This window comes from Furipterus horrens, unplaced genomic scaffold (genome assembly GCF_987537825.1).
Source record: "Furipterus horrens unplaced genomic scaffold, mFurHor1.1.pri manual_scaffold_9, whole genome shotgun sequence".
Lineage (NCBI taxonomy): Eukaryota > Metazoa > Chordata > Mammalia > Chiroptera > Furipteridae > Furipterus > Furipterus horrens.
The window spans coordinates 95,213,272-95,232,481 of NW_028327179.1; the positions used below are offsets into that span (position 1 = coordinate 95,213,272).

Consider the following 19,210-nt stretch of genomic DNA (forward strand, 5'->3'; position numbering starts at 1 on the left):
AACTTGGGCTATTGGGACAGGTGGGTCGTGACTTGCCTTTATTCCCAGGTATACACTTAATTGGAGAATGAGGGTCAGTGTGCAGCCACTGTACCTCCCTGAGTTCTGGGGGTTTCCTGGTGGCAAACACTTCCTTGTTATCAGCTCATGTCTCATACCTCACATCTTGGTTGGGTGCTCTCTCTATCTGTCTACCCAAGCCATCAAAAGATCAAAGGTCTCCAAGATGTGTCTATGGGAGAGGTGAGCCCACGGCCACTTCAGTTAACCCATCAAACCTGCCCGTGGCTTATTATTCATTAAAAAAACAACCAGTTGTTGAGTACCTGCTAAGGAGAAGGTGCTGTGGAGGATAAAAGAAAATAAAACTCATTCCTACTTTGAAGTTGCTCGCAATTTTAGAGAGCAGTCAGACACTCGTTCGCATTAGTGGGATGATAAATGAGCTGTTTTCCTTTTAATGGCTGACCTCTTCAAAATGCAAAAAAAAAAAAAAAAAAAAAAAGGAATTCTGTCTTTTCAGCAGTGAAGAAGACAGAGCATCTTCAATCTACCCTTCTTAGGGAAGGATGGTGCTGGTCACCCCAAAAGGGTGGCCGGGGATCAGTTATGGTTGGGGTCACACTGTTCCGTTCACAGGGCTCCCAGGGCACTAAGGTCTCCTTTGACCTTAGAATCCCTTTTGGAGGCAGGTGGGCGAGGCAGACGGGGAGAAGGTGAGAGCTCGCTGAGCACCTCTGCTGTGTCGATGGTAAATGCTCTTCAAACACAATTTCTTTCATCTTCCTAGCAGCCCTTGAGGTGGTCATTGCCACCCTAATTTTGTAGATAATGAACTAGGCACAGGGAAAATGAAACAAGCTTAGAGCCAGAGCCAGGCAATTAAGTACATGGCGGAGCCTTAATCTAAGGGCCTCACACCCATCCCTACCCTTTCTTCTCTGTTCCTGGGACCTGGAGGAGAAAAGAAAAGGACACTGGGTGAGGCCACCCAGGATCAAGAAGTAGGCCTGAGGATTTAACCGGCAGGGCAGACGCGGGGTTACCGGAAAGCAAGTCACTGACATCTATAAGCCAGAGAGATCCTCCTCTACCCCCACCAGCAAGGGACAGGTAGATGTTTGGGGCAGCGCAGGAGGAAAAGGGGTGGAGAAGACCCAAAGGGAGTCACTTCTACCATCAAAGTGTTAAGAAAATGGCATTGGGACCGAAGTTCCACAGCCTTGGGCACGCGTATCCTCTCTATAGCTCAGTTCCACCATCTGTAAAGTAGCATGTGCCTTGGGGGCTGTTGTGGGAATGAGGGGAGTTGGGTCAAGGGCTCAGAATGGTGCCTGGCGCAGAATGAGCGCTTCCTGCATTTTCAGTTTATCCCTGGCTCTCACGTTCTTTGCAGTTCCTCCCGCTTGCTTAGAAAGTTGAAGTACCTTGGCCAAGGTCACAGAGTTCCCAGACCAAGGATTCCAACTCAGACCTATTTGACTCTGAAGCCTGGGTTTTTAATGATCAGGCAGCCCTCTCTCACCGACAGTAATTAACTTGCTGACAGGTTTGCAGTCCCCCAGCAGCTCGCAAGCTGAGAGGGTAAGACACAACCCCATGCAGACATGTCATCGTGGTAGACGGAGGGCGTTGCTCTTGGGGTGGCAGAAAAGATGACACTGATGCCATGCAAGGACTGTTTCCTCGAGAAACAGGAAATGAGCCTCTTTGGCTGAGGGCCATACCTTGTCACATGCCCTGGGGCAAGACAAAGCTCAGGGCTCTCACATTGCAGAAAGAAGACTCCTTACTTATTACTTCTAGAGCTCGGCCACCCACCCATTTCATGTCTTGACATCTGGTTTCTGCTCCCGCCGGTCACAGAAGCTGCTTTCTCGGCAACTGGCTTACTTCTGGCTCTACCCGTCACCTTGAACCTCGCCTTCCTGACCTCACGAGGATTTATTTATCTTTCTCCGTCTTTCCTGACACTCACCTCTTCCACAACAGCACACTTGTGACTTTTCCTTTTCCCTGGGCCTCTTCTGTTTTCCTTGCTCTCTGTCTTACCTGTAAATGGGGGTGCCAGCTCTCTTCTCTTTTTCCCTGGAACCATGGTCCCTTGTCAACAACACCCTCCCATCACAGTGGTAATCATCTCTGCGCAGTGGCGTCTGGAGCCTGAGACAGTCTTTCTGAGCTCCAGGCTCGTGGTTTTCATTGTTCACTAGGCATCTCCACCCTTCTGAAACCTCCAACAGGCTTTGAACTAGACTCGTCCTTTCTCTACATACGTTACGTGTGTGCTGTACATGTGTTGCACACGGGCCCAACAGCCTGGCTTCCTGGAGGCGCCTGGTGAATGCCAGCTCCGCTCCGTTCCCTCTCCCCGACGGAACGAGCTGCTTGCCTTGACTTCTGAGCACGGCCGTCTGTCAGTCACCTCTGAGTCATTTTTCACTTTTCCAGTTTTATCAGCACCTTCCCTTCAATGGTCCACATCTGCCGGTATCACCTCTGCAGTCTTCTCTGCGGCCCATTCATCCGCGTATTCCTTCTGCAGTAGTTTGACAGCCATTTAGCCCTCGGTGGATGGAGACCTTTGCCCACCACTTAGTCGCCAACCTCGGAGCCTCCTTTTTCTCACCTGTGAAATTGAGAGAGAGCCGCCTGCCATGTGGGTTTGTTGTGTGGCTGGAAGGAGATAATGCAGGAAACCCCCCTAGCAGAGGATTTGTATTCCATAAATGTTCATTTCCACGCTGCCCACTGAATTCAACCTTTACACCATACTGTCTTTCTAAAATACACTTATTACCATGTCATTTCTGTGATGAAAAACATTCTGAGCGCCACGCTGTTGGCAGAATTAAGGGCAATGTCCCCAGCGTGAGGCTCAGTGGCGGCCACAATCTTGTCTCAGGCTGGCCTTCAGCCACACGTCCTGTACTCCTCTCCAGACCGCATGTCATTATGGGCCTTCCTGCCACCTTTCTCTGCCGGTGGAAGCCTGTGTGTGCTCAAGCCTCAGCCTACGGCCAGGATCGCCCAGAAACCTTGTGGATCACGTGCGCTCACACCGGACTCCTGCTCTGCACTCAGACAGCCCTTCGACCCATTTTGACAACACTTAGCTCACCGTGGAGACCTCAGAGAGCAGAAATCTAGTTAATTTCCTATCTCTTTCCTGGGTGTATGCCTCTACAGTGGCAGGGGCCCAGGGACCACGACCTTGTTGGCTCCCCTAGTCGTTCTTTTGTTCTTCTTCATTCTAAACCTTAGTATGATTTCTGGTCACTGAGACTTATAGGACTCGGGCCCTTTCTGCTAAGGTAACATAATTAAAGTCAGTACCATTTTCCTTCAGTAGTCTTTCAAATAGTCAAAAGACACTATGGCCCTTCCTAATTATCTGCTTGACAAACTAACTTCAACCCAGTAAACATCGACTGAGTGCCTACTATGTGCCAAGCATTGTGCTAGCACCCAGAACACACAAACAAGAATCTGGGTGGTCTATATGCTTAAGGGTCACCCCGGCGAGTGGTCGAGGCAGGGAGATCAGTACCATTACAGAAGGGACCGTGGGTGTCCACAGAAAGGAGACCTGTGCCTGGGAGTCAGAAGCAGCCTCGTCGGGGAGCTAATGATTAGGGCTGCAGGAGGAATTGCGTCAACATGCCCTGTTCTTATTGTTGCCCCTCAAAGGGCTTTTAATGTCCGCCCACCAAATGAAACTGCCACTAGACTCCACGTTGGCCACCTCTCAGAAGCAGCCTGCCAGGTCTTTATTTATTCATTCTAGTTTAGAATTTCACATGTCATTAATACATTTCCATTTTTATATAGCTCTCTGTAACTAAACTCTAGTGAATGAAGCAAAAAACGCTTTTTACCTTTAGAAGTGCTTAAGCAGCTTTCTGTAAAGATAAAATGTAAATCTAGTATGACATCTGACCCCCCTCCCCGAGTTTTGGCCCTGGGTAGGAAGAACTGCCAATCACTGCCTCCCCGACAAAACCTAGGAATCTCTTCTTAAAGATTCCACCTCATACCCTGGCTACAATTTATTTAAAATAATAATTAGTTCATTAAAATACCATCTCTGGCTCAGCTCTGAACATTTTCAGACGCGTTCCATTGCAATCATATTTCCCAGAGCCTTTGGGTCTCAGGTTTTAAAGGTCCGTGACTTAGTGTGGCCAAGTAAAACTGGAGGGTTTTCTCTTATCTCTTTAGGACAGAGTCTACCTTTTAAGGCCTGCTTCCCACGGGACAAGAGATGGCTGACTTCTCCGTTGGGTGAGGTTGAGAGAGGAGGCCGAGCTGGGTGGGGCCGAGCACGAACAGGGTCCCCTGCCCTTGCCCAGTTCTCCGGGCAGCCAGCATTCCCGTGTCAAGGTCCCAGGCCAAGGCCCGCATCAGGAGGCCTGCCTGGAGGCCTGTTTTTCTTTCTTTCTCTGGCCTGCCCATTCGAGTGAACACTTCTAAGTGTCTTTTCTCTACATACCTGAGTGCTCCCGTGGGCAAATCATCCTAAGCGGTCAGCCTGGGGGGAAGTGTGGCTTGACTGAGCCGGGGCCCACGCCTCCGCAGCCACGTGAGCCTTGTCAGGAGTAAAGCTGATATTGTTCTCCCCATCTGCCTCCTTTCTGTGGCTCTTCTCTCATTTGAGTGTGAATTCAGAAAGAGGAGAGGAGTGAGTCATTTTCATTCCCCAGACTTTCAAGAGGAAAGAGGAGCTGTAAGAGCCGCCAGGCAGTAGGACAGGGGGCAGGAACTGGCGGGAGGGGAGGACCCCTTTGGTAGCCTGTGCTCCATGCTGAGCTCCTTCGAGTCCTCCTGTAACCACCAGCTCACTGTCCACTGGGTTTAGTTTCTGGCCCGTTGGGACGCTACAAGGAGTCTTACTGAACATCTTAATGCTCTGATTGTGGTTCCTTTTCTTTCTTAGTTCTCCACCCTCATAGAAAAGGCATGTCCCAGCCCATGAAGCCAGCCCCATTGCCCACTGGACTCCTGAGAGGAAAGTCACAGTGGGACTGAGTCGTGTCCTTGGCAGAGCCCCACGGGGACACCTGTTATTCCTGCCACCAGGTCACAGGCCTGCCCTGGCTCCTGACCTTTCCTTTCCAAGGCCTCGTTGCCCTGTTCTCCAGCCTTGCCTGTCATTCTGTGAGCGTTCACCTCCTTCCAATAAATCTCCCTCTACTTTTTTTTTTTTTAAGAAAACTCATGTCTCTCCACAGGAAGTCAGCCTTCTACCTGACACAGATGAGGAGTGAGTTGTTGTATACAGGTTGTGACCGGTTTTCCTCCTTCTCTGAAAAAGTCAGCAACAAGATTTTACTAACTGAGCCTGAGTCTGAGAGGCACTCAGAACCTCCTCAGGGTGACAGTGATCATGACAGGTTCTCCTCCCCAGTCCCATCATCTAGTTGATAAATCTTATTTAAACCCCACTGTGCCTAGGACCCTAGTGGGGAAGAAAAGAGCTTCTCTGCTTACATTGCTCGCAGTCCAGCTCCAGAGACAGTACACACGCTTAAGAAATGAGCGGCAACATGACAAGTGGTGAAAGCATGGGTTTGAATCCTGGCTCCAGACTTACTGACTGTGTGACCTTCGGCAATTTACTTAACCTCTCTGTGCCTCACTGTCTTCCTCCTCCAAGGTTGCTTCCTGCATCAGAAGATTGCTTTAAGGACTAAAGAGTTAACTTTTGCAAAGCATTTGAAACAATGCCCGTCACATTATCAACATTACATACCAGTGTTTGACCCATATAAAGCTATGTACGTGTTCAGTGACCCAGCAGTGAGGTGACAGTGTGCAAAAATCACTTGGGTACAGGTTTGCATCTCAAAGAAAAGCAAGGCCCGGCTGAAAAATGTGCCAGGTGGCAGGCTTGCCTGATCTCTGGCTCCCACCCCAAGCCTTTTTCTCTACTAATTAACATGCCGTTGGCTTGGATCAGATAGGGCAGGAGCCAGAGAGATTTCTTCCAGGAGCCAATTTTTTCCAGACGCTTGAACAGCTGGGTCCCAGTCCTTTCACATATAAAATCAAGACGATTTAGAGCCGAGCCTCATGTGCACATTGATGTCGCATAATGACCTCTAATGGCCTCATCGTCCAGCCCTTCTGTGCATGTCAGGAGGTGAGAAGCAGTATCTTCTCTCCAGGTGGCTCATGTTGGACAAAATAAGTGACAGCCAGTCCCAGAACAATTTGGAGAGGATGGTACCTTCTCACACAGATGCCTTACCTCATGGGATCATTTCACTGGTAGGAGTTAGAGATCTGTTCCTACCTTCCATATTTTCTGATTGAAGGGATCACTGCGCAGAGATGAGGTGAGTTGTGCCCACTTCATGGTCTGGGATGAGACCAGAGCCTGGATGTTCTGATTTTTGGTACTGTTCTTCCACGGAGCCCCATCCTCATCATTTGCAGCTTTCCTACCAGGAAGCTGGAGCAGGACAACTTGGTTCATCTCTGGGCCAGGAGAGCCTTATGATAACCAAGACAAGAACTCAAGCGTAATGATAGCGCTGCTTGTACCAGGCTTCCCGCTGGCCCTGGGAAGTGATGTGGCTTTCTCTCCAAAAGCCTTTGCTCTGGCCAGTGTGGCTCAGTTGGCTGGAGCATCGTCCCCAACACCAAAAGGTCGCAGGTTTGATTCCCAGTCAGGGCACATATCTAGGTTGCAGGTTCGATCCCCGGTCACGGTGCGTATGACAAGGCAACCAATGGATGCTTCTCTTTCACATCAGTGTTTCCCTCAGTCTCTGTTTCTTCCTCCCTCCTCCCCTCCCTTCGTCTCTCTTTAAAAAGCAATGCAAAAATGTCCTCGGGTGGGGATTAAAAATAATAATAAAAGCCCTGTCTGCTCCCTGGGAAGCTGTAGAGCCAGAGACTGTGAGGGAGGTTTTGTATTTCTTTGAGTGCTGTCCCCAGCAAGAAACCCAGGGCAAGATTCCCCCCTACCCTAGAGCTCCCAGAGTCTGCTCCGCGGGCCCTGGCCAGCCATCAGAAAGAGCTGGCCGAGAAAGGGGAGAGAAAAGAGAAGCAGAGGCAGGGAGATGGCTTGCTCTAAGTGGCTTTACACTTGGAAGCGCACCCTTCACAGCTTGAGAGTGTGCCTCTCTGCACAGCTGTGGATACGCTCTCAGTTTAGTTAGGGAGCCAGTTGGAGCCCGCTCGTCCCCAGCTCTGAACCAAGGCCCAGATGGCTAGGACGCTGCAAAAGATGATAGGCTGCACTCTTTTTTTTTCTTTTTTCTTTTTCTAATTCAGTTCTCCTATTAGTTACAGGTTTATTCAGATTGTATATTTCTTCATGACTCAGTACCGTTTGATTTTGTGTCTCTTGGAATTCGTCCATTGCATCTGAGTTATCTAATTTGCTTGCATGCAATTCTTCGTAACACTGATTTTTAAAAAATTTTATTGAACTTCTTGGGAGGATAATGGTTAATAAAAGTATATAGGTTTCAGGTGTACATTTCTACAACACATCACCTGTATGTTGTATTGTGTGTCCACCACCCCAAGTCAGGTCTCCTTCCATCACCATTTATCCCCCTTTACGCTCTCCTACCTCCCCCACCCCCCTTTCCGTCTGGTGATCACCACAGTGTCGTCTGGGTCTGTGAGCTTTTTTGACATGCTGCACTCTTGATTCATGGTCTTTCTAGAACTCTCTTTCTCATCCTATTTGGAAAGCTCATAGCTCACCACAGACCAGCCGCCTCAGATCGTTCCAACTTTTTATTCCGTGAAGCATGAAATATCCAGGGTCAGGTGGGCACAGGCGGAACGGGACAGGAGTCGCTTCCCCTGGGGGATGTGTTTTTAAATGGGAGCAGTGGAAGCAAGGATGGTGCCCAGTTTTCAAACGTTTCTACAATCAAGTAGTTTGGCTTCACAGAAAAATCAAATACCTGCCTAGGATTTATACTTTGGGACTTTTAGCAAATCATCTAACTTGAGATTACTATGGGAATTATACAATATGTCGTCGTCGTCGGCAGCCGTCCGTCTCAAGAGACGATGGTGTAGCTTCTTAAGAGTCTATCTTCACGGCCGAGAATGGCTGTGCAGTCCGACTCGGGAGTGACATGGTATCTGTCTCCTCCCATGTTGAATCGACATCTTGCGATGACGCTGAAGCTACAGAGCCTGGGCAGGGTGATATGGAGGGCCAGCTGTTGCCCATGCAGCAGACCCCCCCCTCTCTTCGCAGCTGAAGGATCCAAGGGAAAGACGGAGTCAATACAGCTTGGGTTCAGGTGTGCCGCAGGAGTTGCCGGTGTTGACTACAACGTCGAACCGCCTTAGGGACTCCAGCTCCGGATTTTCTGTCGGGGTTTACTCCCTTAGCCTTTCCCCTGAAGAGGTATGCCGCAAGGCAGCGGAGGTTTTTTGGAGTCAGAGTTTTCCTTCTCTGATGTACCCTGACTGGAAGATCGAACCAGCGACACTTAGCTCGCAGGCCGACGCTCGATCCACTGAGCTAAACCAGCCAGGGCTTATACAATATGTATATGTATGCATATGTATATATTTATAAAACTTACATAGAGAATTATATGTATGTATATCATCTCACCGCAACCTCAAGAGGTGCAGAAGATACGAAAATTGAGACTTGGCCCGAGTCAAGTGCCTAAGCTTGACCATAGAACGGCTCCCCCGGGAGAAAGAATGGTGGTGCCGTTCTAGCAAAAGAACAAAAAAGGGAAAGTGTACCGTGTAGCCTAAAAATAATAAAAAGCTAGCTCTCACAGTGCATTATACAGTAGGTGTCTAATAAGTGAGGGTGGAATACCTGCGCCTGCCACCTCCCTATCCCAGGGAGGACCAGGGCCAGAACCTCTACAGCACCGGCCAGAGGTCCCCACCTCATGCTACATAGCAATGCCCAGCACTTCCCTCGGGGCTGGTTCCTTCCATCCATCCTGGTTGAGCCGCAGGCCTTACAGCGTCTTCACAAACCGTCCAGTGTCATCACGTAACCCCCTCGTGGACGCGGCGACCTCTCTGAGCCCAAAGACAAGCTGCATTACCAAGAATACGGTCTCAGCAGCGTATTCTGAGATTTCCCGATTCCTGTGGTTCTGCTTCCAACAAAGCGCACAGAATGAGGAATCCTGAAGGAGCGCTTCCTTTGTTGAGAGCAGTTGCTTCCTGGTGTAGCCCTTGCCTGGGGAGGTGGGGGGCGGGGGGCACGGACCGGCGAAGGTGATCAAAGCAGCAGCCACGTTTCTTCTTGTCCTCCAGAGCAATTCATCTTCACCTTCACTTAAAGCTGGCAATTTCTAATATTACACCTTACCCGCAGAAAGCAATTTTAACTTCTCTGAGCCTTTTCACATGTATTATCATCGCTGCTCAAAATAATTCTGCCGAGTGGGTATTATTCAGATGCCAAACTTCTGTAAAAATTAAAAGGCTTCCTGAAATCCCAGGGACCCGCTGCAACCCAGGTTGGCGTGTCTGGGCGCGGGGACACACACACGTGCGCAGGCACCTCAGCAGTCACGAAACGATTTCGGGGGAATGTAGGCGGGAAGACGGGGCATGTCTGCTTCATTCCCCGCTAGGTTTCACAGTCCCTATTTCCACCCCCAAGCTCCCCAGCCTGGAAATCCATTCCTCCCGGCCATCTGGTTTGACGCTCAGTGCTGGGTGTCATGCAAAGGGAGACCCACCACCATACCCATTCCGGAGAAAGTCTAGCTGAACAAGCTAAAAACAAGCGGTGTCCCTTTCATTAACTCCCAGGTGGCCTCCTGCAGACCATAGAGGTTTTAGGAATTCAGAAAGCATGAGGATTATCTTGTGCTGGGCACACTCAGGGAAGCCTTCTTGGGAGACTTGGGACTTGGCATGGCCCATGGAAGATGCACCTTCTAGGAGAGCCTCCAGGGACTCGGAAGAGTAGGAGAGGGTGGCAATGTCAGGCGGGTGCCAATGAGGCCGGACAAGAGCACTTTGCCCTTAGCCCACGCCTGTCGTGACAAAGCTCTCGGACCACCCTCCAATGCCCTCTTTCATTCCCTCAGCCCTTTGCTGTTTTCACACGTTTGTAGACGCTCTATCTTTGGTATGGAGGCCACCAAGGCCCCTGACCTTGGGATCAAATCTAAGTACACACCTAAGAGAGTAAAGTGGACTGATCGTCATCACCTTATCAGTGATGGGAGTAAGCACAGACCCATTGGTGGCTAGATAGAAGGGAGAACACAGGACGCACGGCAGCAATTGCTTAAACAGCCATGTTTAGATGTGTGTTGTAGCTACAGGGCGGCCAGAAAGTCCGGAAATAGAGGCCATCTGATTTTATCATGTCTTGAAATGTTATCTCGATAGGATAATTACTATGTATTCACCTGTCGTATTTGATTGCACATCTGCCAAAACAAAACTCCACAGCCTGGGTGGCTCAGACAGAGACATTTATTTTCTCTCAGTTCTGGAGGCTAAAAGTCCAAGGTCAAGGGGTTGGAAGGGTTGTTTCCTCCCAGGCCTCTCTCTGTGCCTTGTAGGTGGCTTCCCATGGTCTTCCCTCTGTGCATGTGGCTGTCTGGTGTCTCTTTGTATGTCCTCATCTCTTCTTCTTGTAAGGACACCAGCCACACTGGATTAGGGCCCACCACAACGGCCTCATTTTAACTTAATTACCCCTTTAACGGTCCTGTCTCCAAATATAGCCACAGACTGTAGCTCTAGGGGTCAGGGCTTCAGCGTGAACTTTGCAAGGATGCAGTTCAGTCCGTGATGCCTGTGTTTCCAGATTTGTAACCATGCAGTAGATTTGTAAAAACCAGGGGGCGAGGTCTAGGATAGGAATCTGGAAGCATTCACATCGGAAACAAGGCCAGGAGGCTCTGTGAGGGGGCCCGTCACTTTCGGGGCTTGGGTCGGGAGGTGGCGTTACTGTGGCATCATCCTGTCCAGACCCAGGACAGCCCCCCAATGTGCAGACGCAAGCTCGGGAACGCTAATGCTGGTGTCCCAGGGCTGTGATGACGCTCATGGAGGGTCTCTGCCCGGAGCCCGTGCAGACTTTGCAGCATGATGGATGATTTTGTCCTAACTCAGGGCCCCATCCCTGCTGTGTGTTCTCTGGAGGCCGTCACCATGCCTGTCTCGTCCCAGTGAACCCCTGAGGCACCTTGGCTGTAAAGCCCCATGTGACCTGCCTGTCGGCTGCTGCTGATGCCACGGTGCATAATTCAGCAGTCATTTATATTCCATGCAGGTCTGAGCAAAGCTAGAAAGTGCTCTCGGGAGCTAGGCATTTAATCTAAGCAAAAGAAGGGTTTAGTATACATCAGCTTCCGAGCACGCAGACGCTGCTATCGGAGGAGGAGGAATCCCTTCTCTGTTTGCTGACTTGTTGGTTTCTGGTCTTAAAGATGGGAGAGGAGCTGAAGGGGGTGGGGGGAGTCTTCCGGAGGACGTGGGCGGCTCTTTCTGCAGCGACAGCTTTGCAGCAACCTGTTAGGCTCGGGTCAGAACAGAGGCCCTCTGGCCACGCAGCAACAAGGCGACACGCAAGGGTTAGGGCTGCGCACACGTTGTTCCTCTTTTCCAAGAGCGGAAAATGTCACGCAGATGGATTTCCCGCCCTAGAGAGCTGCAGAGATGATACTCCAGCAAAGACGTGGGCACAACGCGGTCACATAAGGAGTAGCTATTTGGGCAAACGCCTGCGAACACAATATGCCCTGGATCCCTGCGAGAACCTTCACGCGGTCCTTGGTTTCCTAGGCGATGGCTTCTTGAATTAGTAAGAGCCTTTCTGCTGCCGAGCCTGAGGCCTCCGTTCTGATGCTGTTTCCCCACGGGGCCCACGGGTGCTGCAGTACCGCCCTGGCTGCTCTGAGTCCCCGCAGGGAGTGGAGACACAGGTCTCCCCACCCCTTCCTGTGGCGGCTGATGCAGCAGCAGCCACTCAGGGGGTCCGTCTTGTCCGTCTTCCACACCTGCGCTTGGCGCTCAGAAGCGGGCCAAACGGGGGGTTCACACATAAACTCTGAACATCCGCTTAAACAGAACCCGCCACCTGGGACAATGCTCCAATCACCTGAGCCACACGGCCAGGGCCCAGCCTGGCATTTCTTAACATGAGCAACACATTCCGGGGATCCCCGTTTCTATGCTTCCACTGGGCGAAGGCATCGTGTCGTCTTTAACTTGCAAGCAGAGATTGAATTACGTCGTCATCACCTTATCACTGATGGACACCAGAGTGGAGAGCAGGACTGTGAGGGAACCTGTGGGGAGGGTGACCGAAGTGTCCCACTTAGCCCAGGACTTCCCAGTTTTAGGGCCGGAAGTTCCACATGCCAGGGACACACCTGTCACCCCCGCCAACTCCCAGGCAAGCTGGGATGGTTGAACCCCCTCCAAGGGAAGCAGACTTTGAAAGAATAAAAAAGTCAGGCACTTAAGGGAATTGGGGCTTATAGGGAAAGCACCGGGCATCTGCAGAGAGCCAGGGAATACTCTGAACGTGTCATGTCCCTGGCGATGGGGGACACGTGATCACATAAAAAATGATATCACATAATCCCATGACTCTATCATGTCCTGGTGGTAGTTCAAGACAGAGTCGAGGGTGAAGGTTCCAGAAAAAGTATGTGGGGGGATCTCAAGTCTGAAAAGACAAAAGAGGGCTGAGAGGCCCGCTACCGGGAACAGAGAGGGACATCTAGAGAGGTGGGAGCAATCGTGGATCAGGGCACAGCTTGGAAACCGAGGGCAGCAATAGCGAAGAAGGAGGAAGTTGTCAAAGAGCCAAGAAGCTAAAACTAGGGGAAAAAACTAGACTCTTAATTCTTGGCAGCCAGTGAAACATTAATTAGAAATGGCAGCAACGCCAAGGAGGTAGACGAGGAGGAAGCTGTACGTGGCATTGGAACACAGAGCCGGCGGTCTGGGCACGAAGACTGTTTCCGCCCGCTCACCCTCGTTCGAGCCTCAGCTGTGCCTGTCACGGAGGGGGTGGGGGGACAGAGCGTGGGCAGCAGCCCCGGGCCATCGCACAGCCCTCTCCTCCAGACAGGTGCCGACAGGATACTTGGACAGGACTGGCCAGGGTGGGGCCATAGGCTGCAAGATGACGTGGAAACATAGCTTCCGGAGGGGATGGTCCTCTAAGGAAGCAGGGGTCATGTTTGAACACTCAGAAGGAAGCGCTTTGTTCTGCTCCTTGGCCATGCCTTCCCTGTCATAGACGGAGTTTGCCAATAGGGACGGTAGACAGGTCTCGAGGGCACCATTCCCTCAATGCTGCGGCTCTTCTCGCTGCACGTCTGAGCTCTGAGCCCAGGCGAGTGTGCGTCCTGGACAGAGAAGGTGATTAGGTTCACATTCCAGCTCACTGACGCTGACTGGCTGGGGCTGGCTGCCCAGAGGGCTGGGCTGAGGAGGAGTCCCAGGCCCCTTCCAGAACCAGCAGGAACGAGGGTTAAGGACTGACTAGCCCTTTCTGCCGAAGGTGTGAACTGACAACTAATGAAGGCCCTCAGACTTTGCTGTCAGAGCATGGTCCCCGCAATGACATACCTTGAGGTCCCCTGGCGAATGGACTAGGCCCGTGCTTCTCAGAAATGTTTGAGTCACTGGACTCCTCGATTCAGGTGAAATTTCACATGGAACTAGATCAGAGCAAGGCTGTTCTGGCGGGAGAGAGGCCTGGGAGCCTCTGGTGCTCCCGTCTGCTCCTGAGACACCTCCAAGGAACTCGGTTTGAAAAGCACAGGGAGGCACTGCTGTAGAGGAGGGCAGGGGAGGGTCTGAAGGCAGCTAGATGGAGGCCATTGCAGGCAAGGGAATAGCAAGCGCAAAGGCCCTGGGGTGGGTACAAGTTGAGCTAGTTTCAGACCCAGAATGCTCCTTTGTGTGGCTGAAGTACAGGAAGTGGGGTGGGGGGAGGTCAAGGTAAGAAATAAGATCAGAAAGGCAGACCCGGTCCACTCAGGTAAAGCCATACGCGCAGGGTAAGGAGTCTGAGTTTTATTCTGAGTGTGATAGGAAGCTGTAGGATTGAGAATTATAATCTGATTAAGTTTTTGAAAGATCACTGGCTTTTATATGGGGGGCAAGAAGAGAAGGCAGGACAGCGATATACAGTAGTCCCTCTCTAGATTGCAGTTCACTTATCGTGACCTCACTGTATTGAGGGATTTTTTTAAATATTATATTTAATTATAACGGATTTTTTGCTGTATCTTAGGATTCTGTGGTATTGTACAGTAAATAAATAAACGTAAGGTTCCTACTTCGTGGACTTTCACCTATCGCGGAGGGGTCTAGAATGTAATACCCGCGATAAGTGAGGGATCGCTGTGCTGTTACAGTAGCTTATGTGAGAAGTGCTAGAAGCCCGATTTGGTGGCAACAGCATGCACCTTGGAAGTTAGAGGTGCTACGAGGGTGGCACATGGCCATTTCTCGCCTTGGGCACTGGGACCTGGGATGGTGGGTTGCTGAGATCGAAGGAGGCCAGAAGCGTACCCCCTTGCTCATTGCCTGGAGAAGTCCTATTCAACCTTCAGGACCCTGTTTCCCTGGGAAACCTTCCTTGGCCCTGGGCGATTGTCACTATCAAAGGGTTGACTCTCAACATTTACTCCTGGGTCTGCTGCCCCCTTTTCCTAAAGATTGCTGAGTGCGGGGCGGACCTCACAGTCATCCGCTGCAGCTCCCTGGTTTCCAGACGACTGGACCAAGGGTTGGGGGCGGATGCTAAATTCGGGTCTCCTAATCCCCACTCTGGTGCTATTTCCCCTCATCCTTAACTCTTCGTTCATGTGTGGCTCATATTCCCAGCTAGATTATAAGCTTTCCATCTTTTTTATTTGAGATTTAATTAAAGATTCTTTTTGGCCGGGAGGGGGACCCTGCCCTATTCCTTTGGTTTTTTTAAAATTTTTTATTTATTTATTTTTAGAGCAAGGGGATGGGAGGAAGAAAGCGAGGAAGAGAAACATCGATGTGGGAGAGAGATTGATCAGTTGCTTCTCGCACGCCCCCAGCTGGGGGCCCAGCCGCCAGCCCAGGCATGTGCCCTGACTAGGAATCGAACCGGCGACCTTTCGGTTTGGAGGCCGGCACTCAGTCCACTGAGCCACACCAGCTAGGGCTAATTAATGATTCTTAAGAGCAGGGATCCTATCTTCTTCTTTTATCTCCCTTGCATCTAGGGTAACGCTGGGCACAAACAGAGAAGTCCAACCAATATTTGCTGGTAAGCTCTTCTGCATATCATGGAGCTCACTACCAGAGGACTTCCCCTCCCTCTGCCCCCTCACGGTTCTTTTCATTGTATTGTTACACTCTGACTACAATTAGTCTTGGAATCAAAGGGAATTAGGCCCAAACCCCAAGCCAGGGGCAGTTATTAAGAAAATGTGGCTGTGCATTGTCATGTTGGCCTCTTCGGACCCTCACATGTCTCTCCTGAAAAGTAACATGGCAGATTCTAAAGACCTAGCCCCAGAGGTGAGGGTCTGCTAGTGTGGGACAGGGGAGGGCTTCAGACTTGCCCTAAGGGCCACTGTTCTTTGGGTGACTGGAAGGAGGTTGTAATTCCCAGTGGTATAATATCTATTCCCGCCTGTTAATTCAGATATGTTCTCCAGCAGATGCATTTAGAATCTGTATTAGAGCTCTGGTTGGAGCGTTGTCCTGTAAACTGAACAGTGGTGAGTTCGATTCCTCGTCAGGGCACATGCCTAGGTTGCGGGTTCTGTCCCCAGTCAGGGCACGTACGAGAGGCAACCAATCGATGTTACTTTCACATCGATGTCTCCCTCTCCCTTCCTCTCTCTGAAGTCGATAAATAGATCCTCGGAGGACGATTTTAAAAAGTAAAAAAAATATTTATTCGCTCCCCAGGGAAACCCAATGTGGTGGTGGAGGAGGGGTGGGTGGTAAGATTCCACATCACACTCCCATTAGTTGCCAGTCCACAGGTCCGAGAGCCGGGTTCATCGCACTGGACAGGAAGCTGCGTCAGGCAGGGTCCTTGCCCGCTGGGTCCCCTACCTCCCCCGTTGTTTGTCAGCGTGCGTTATGATTTCAGGTGCTGCCACTTTGTGAAGGAGTCTTTTGTAGGGTGAGTGCGCCGGGGAGAACACTTGGGGAAACATTTCCTGCGGGAAAAGGGAAAGGGTATCCTGGAAGTCGATGACCAGTTGGTGAATGGATCGGAGGAAACCCCAATATTGTAGTAGGACATTATCTACAGAAAGAAAAGAATAAAGCTATTTTTCTCTTTAGAGAAGAGGCAAGTGGGATGTTTTCCGCATCTCCAAAGAAAGACAGTGCATTTTTAAGTACTTTAGAAAAATGAGCTGAGGGCTCTCTGCCTTACTCCATGCTACACAAAACTCTAGCAGGATATTTATTTAGTATTTTCCCAAAGGAGGTGCTTCCCGAGTTTGGCCAAGACTGGGTGATTATTGGAGAGCGAGGAAGCCTCGGTCCCTCATCCATTCTCATCTCCGTGAATATCTCCAGACATTGAACTTGTTAGCTGGCTCCTCTTACCTGACCTTTTCTTTTTTCTCACTCAAGAATACTGAAACTGTAATAAACCTCACTTCTCTCTTTCTCTCTCCCTGTCCTCTTCCCTTTCCTCCCCCGACCCCCCTTTTCTTCCCTTGTCCTTCAGGAACCTTCTGCATCATATCACTGTGCACCTGTGTGGCCGGAATCAACTTTGAGCTGTCACGCTACCCTCGCTACCTGTATGGACTCCCCGATGACATCAGCCACGGCTACGGATGGTCCATGTTCTGTGCATGGGGGGGCCTGGGCCTCACGCTCATCTCGGGGTTCTTCTGTACCTTGGCCCCTTCTGTCCAACCTGTCCCGAGGACCAACTACCCCAAATCCAGACCCGAGAATGGGACAGTGTGCTAAAAACAAACCCAGACACACACACATATATATATATATATATAAATATATATATAATATACATATATAAAACAAAACTAAACCCAGTTGGTGCCAGTGCCACGGAGAGTGGAGTTGGCGCGGGCACCGCATCCCGTCAGACTTTGTCTCTGTTTCCTCATCACCGAGATGGGGACGGCGTTCCCACCACGTGGCTCTTCCATCAGTTCTTACGTTTTGGCTCCATGGCTCCTTGAAGACACAGTGAACATCCCCGCCGGCGACAGCGTCCTGACTCCCGACACGCACGGGGCTGGAGCGGGGCACTAGAGCGGAGAAGAAAGTGCCACCCACTGGGCCATCACCCCGACACCGATCACGTCACGGAGAAGCAGCACCTTCGCTCCCAGCCCGTCACCAGACCTCGGAGGCGGTGGTGGGCCTCTCCTCCTGCTCCTCCTCTTCCGATTTCCTTCCTGGCGCAGCAGCCACACACAAGAAGCGGAGGAGAAAACAGAGTGAGAAGGAAGTTTTCTCTTTGCCGCCGAACTTTTGGACCAAGTTCAGGAGGTGGAAATGGGGAGAGGACAACCTGCTGAAAGGCAAGGTCTGCATCAATCAAAGAATGCTCCGAAAACCCAGTCTTACCTTCCAGCTGCCTTACACAGAGTTAAACATGAGGCCGCCCCGCTCCTCCCCCACCTGCACTCCTGGGCAGATCGGAGCCTTGGAGTGATGCTGTGATGTGTGTGTGTGTGTGTGTGTGTGTGTGTGTAACTATTTTGGGTGGTTTCCTTTCTTCCTTTTCACCTTTTAAAATGGAAATACTGCATTATGACTGTTGTCTCTCCCAGCGCGGAGGCCCTGAGACCCGGAAGAATAATGAGAGGCAGGCCCACGTGCGTGCCAGTTCCGCAGCTTCTGATCCCTGGAGTGTGTGCATGTGGCGGGTGTTTTCTGAGTGTCAGGTTTGTTGTTTGTGTTGCATTTTTCTATTATTTTTAGTGCAGCTGAAATTCCCAGAGGGCAGAGCCAAGAACAAAACCGCTGGGCAGAGGACCCTGCGGTCCTTCACGTTGACAGTTCTGGGCCACCGCAGGATTGAGCCCTCTAATTTCAGAAGTTCTCTACACAGCTGGGCACACAAGCCATGCGCGAAGAGGGGGGACACAGTTCAGCAGGGAGAAGGGAGTGGCCTCTGCTGCTGCTGTGCAAGTCTGTCCACCCACCAAGACCTCTTCCTCCCTGTCCTGGAAGCTGTCCTTCGTCACTGGACATCCACCCCTTCCCTAGAGGCGACTTCTGTACAGATGAAAGGAAATGGGTCACATGCAGAGAGAACACCTCCATGTCCCCTGGGCTCAAGTTTGTATGATATTATGTAAATTAATGGAGAACTCATTACTCTTCCCATCCTCTTCCTTCCCCTCTTGGTAGTCAAGGCCATGAATCCCAAAATAGCCGTCCCAGTGGCTAGCACCCAAGGTGACACAAGTCTGGCCCAGTGTCTCAGGCTCATTCAAGCACATGGGCACACTGCAGGGAACGGAGCTACAGAGTGAGCCAGCGAGGTGTGACAGCTGTAGGGGCAGGAGCCACTGACAGCCCACTGACAGCTGGGGCCGAGAAGCCCTGCGGAGGCAGGAGAGAGTCCCCAAGCTCTAGAGCCATGGGTCAGCCAGAGCTGAGAATCCAGTTGCTTCAGAAACAGATACGCTTTGGGAACTTTGCCCACCTCTCAGCAGCCTTCCTTCCCATCCATGCACCCCGTTTCATCCCCCTTCCTCCAGTGTCCACCTTTTCTCACCTCCCAACCACATGGCATCCGCCACTCCCATCCACCCGGCTGCCGGTCCTACCTGTCTCCTCCTCTGCTCACCTCAGAGAGGACGTCTGGCGTGCATGAATGGGCCCGAACGTGGGTCTGTGCGTGTGCATGTCCCTCTGTTGCATTTTGCGTGTGTTTGCGCCAATATGTACGTGGACACGGGTGTGGCTGTCCTCTCCCAGGCTTCCTTGCCAGCAACATTTGTCAGCTTCTGCAGAAGGTCCCACGTGCGAGTCCCGTGCGTGGGTGTGTTGGGTGATGAAGGCGAAGGGGTGTAAGCAGGAAACACTGTTACCTTCCAACTCAGCTCCTAAGGATTATTTCTAAAACAGAGGCTTTAGTCTGTATGAAGGGAAGTCATTTCCAGAAAAATCCAGTTTTCAATTGTACAGGGAACTGTTTTTTCACAAGTTAGACTTCCCTCTCAAGGGGAAGGGCATACTTGGGCTTGAGGAAAAGTGAGAAGTATCTCAGACTGAG

The 19,210-nt window shown here is 51.0% G+C and overlaps 1 protein-coding gene across 1 annotated transcript in view; it reads left to right on the top strand.

Annotated features, from left to right (window-relative positions):
* The window catches only part of TMEM178B (transmembrane protein 178B), a 320,684-nt gene extending 302,181 nt beyond the window's left edge, over positions 1-18,503 (top strand). Inside the window, exon 4 of the mRNA XM_090287595.1 lies at positions 16,676-18,503. Coding sequence (XP_090143721.1) covers positions 16,676-16,926 — 251 coding nt within the window. The 3' untranslated portion in view covers positions 16,927-18,503. The remainder of the gene's footprint in view (positions 1-16,675) is intronic.
* The last annotated feature ends 707 nt before the right edge of the window (positions 18,504-19,210 follow it).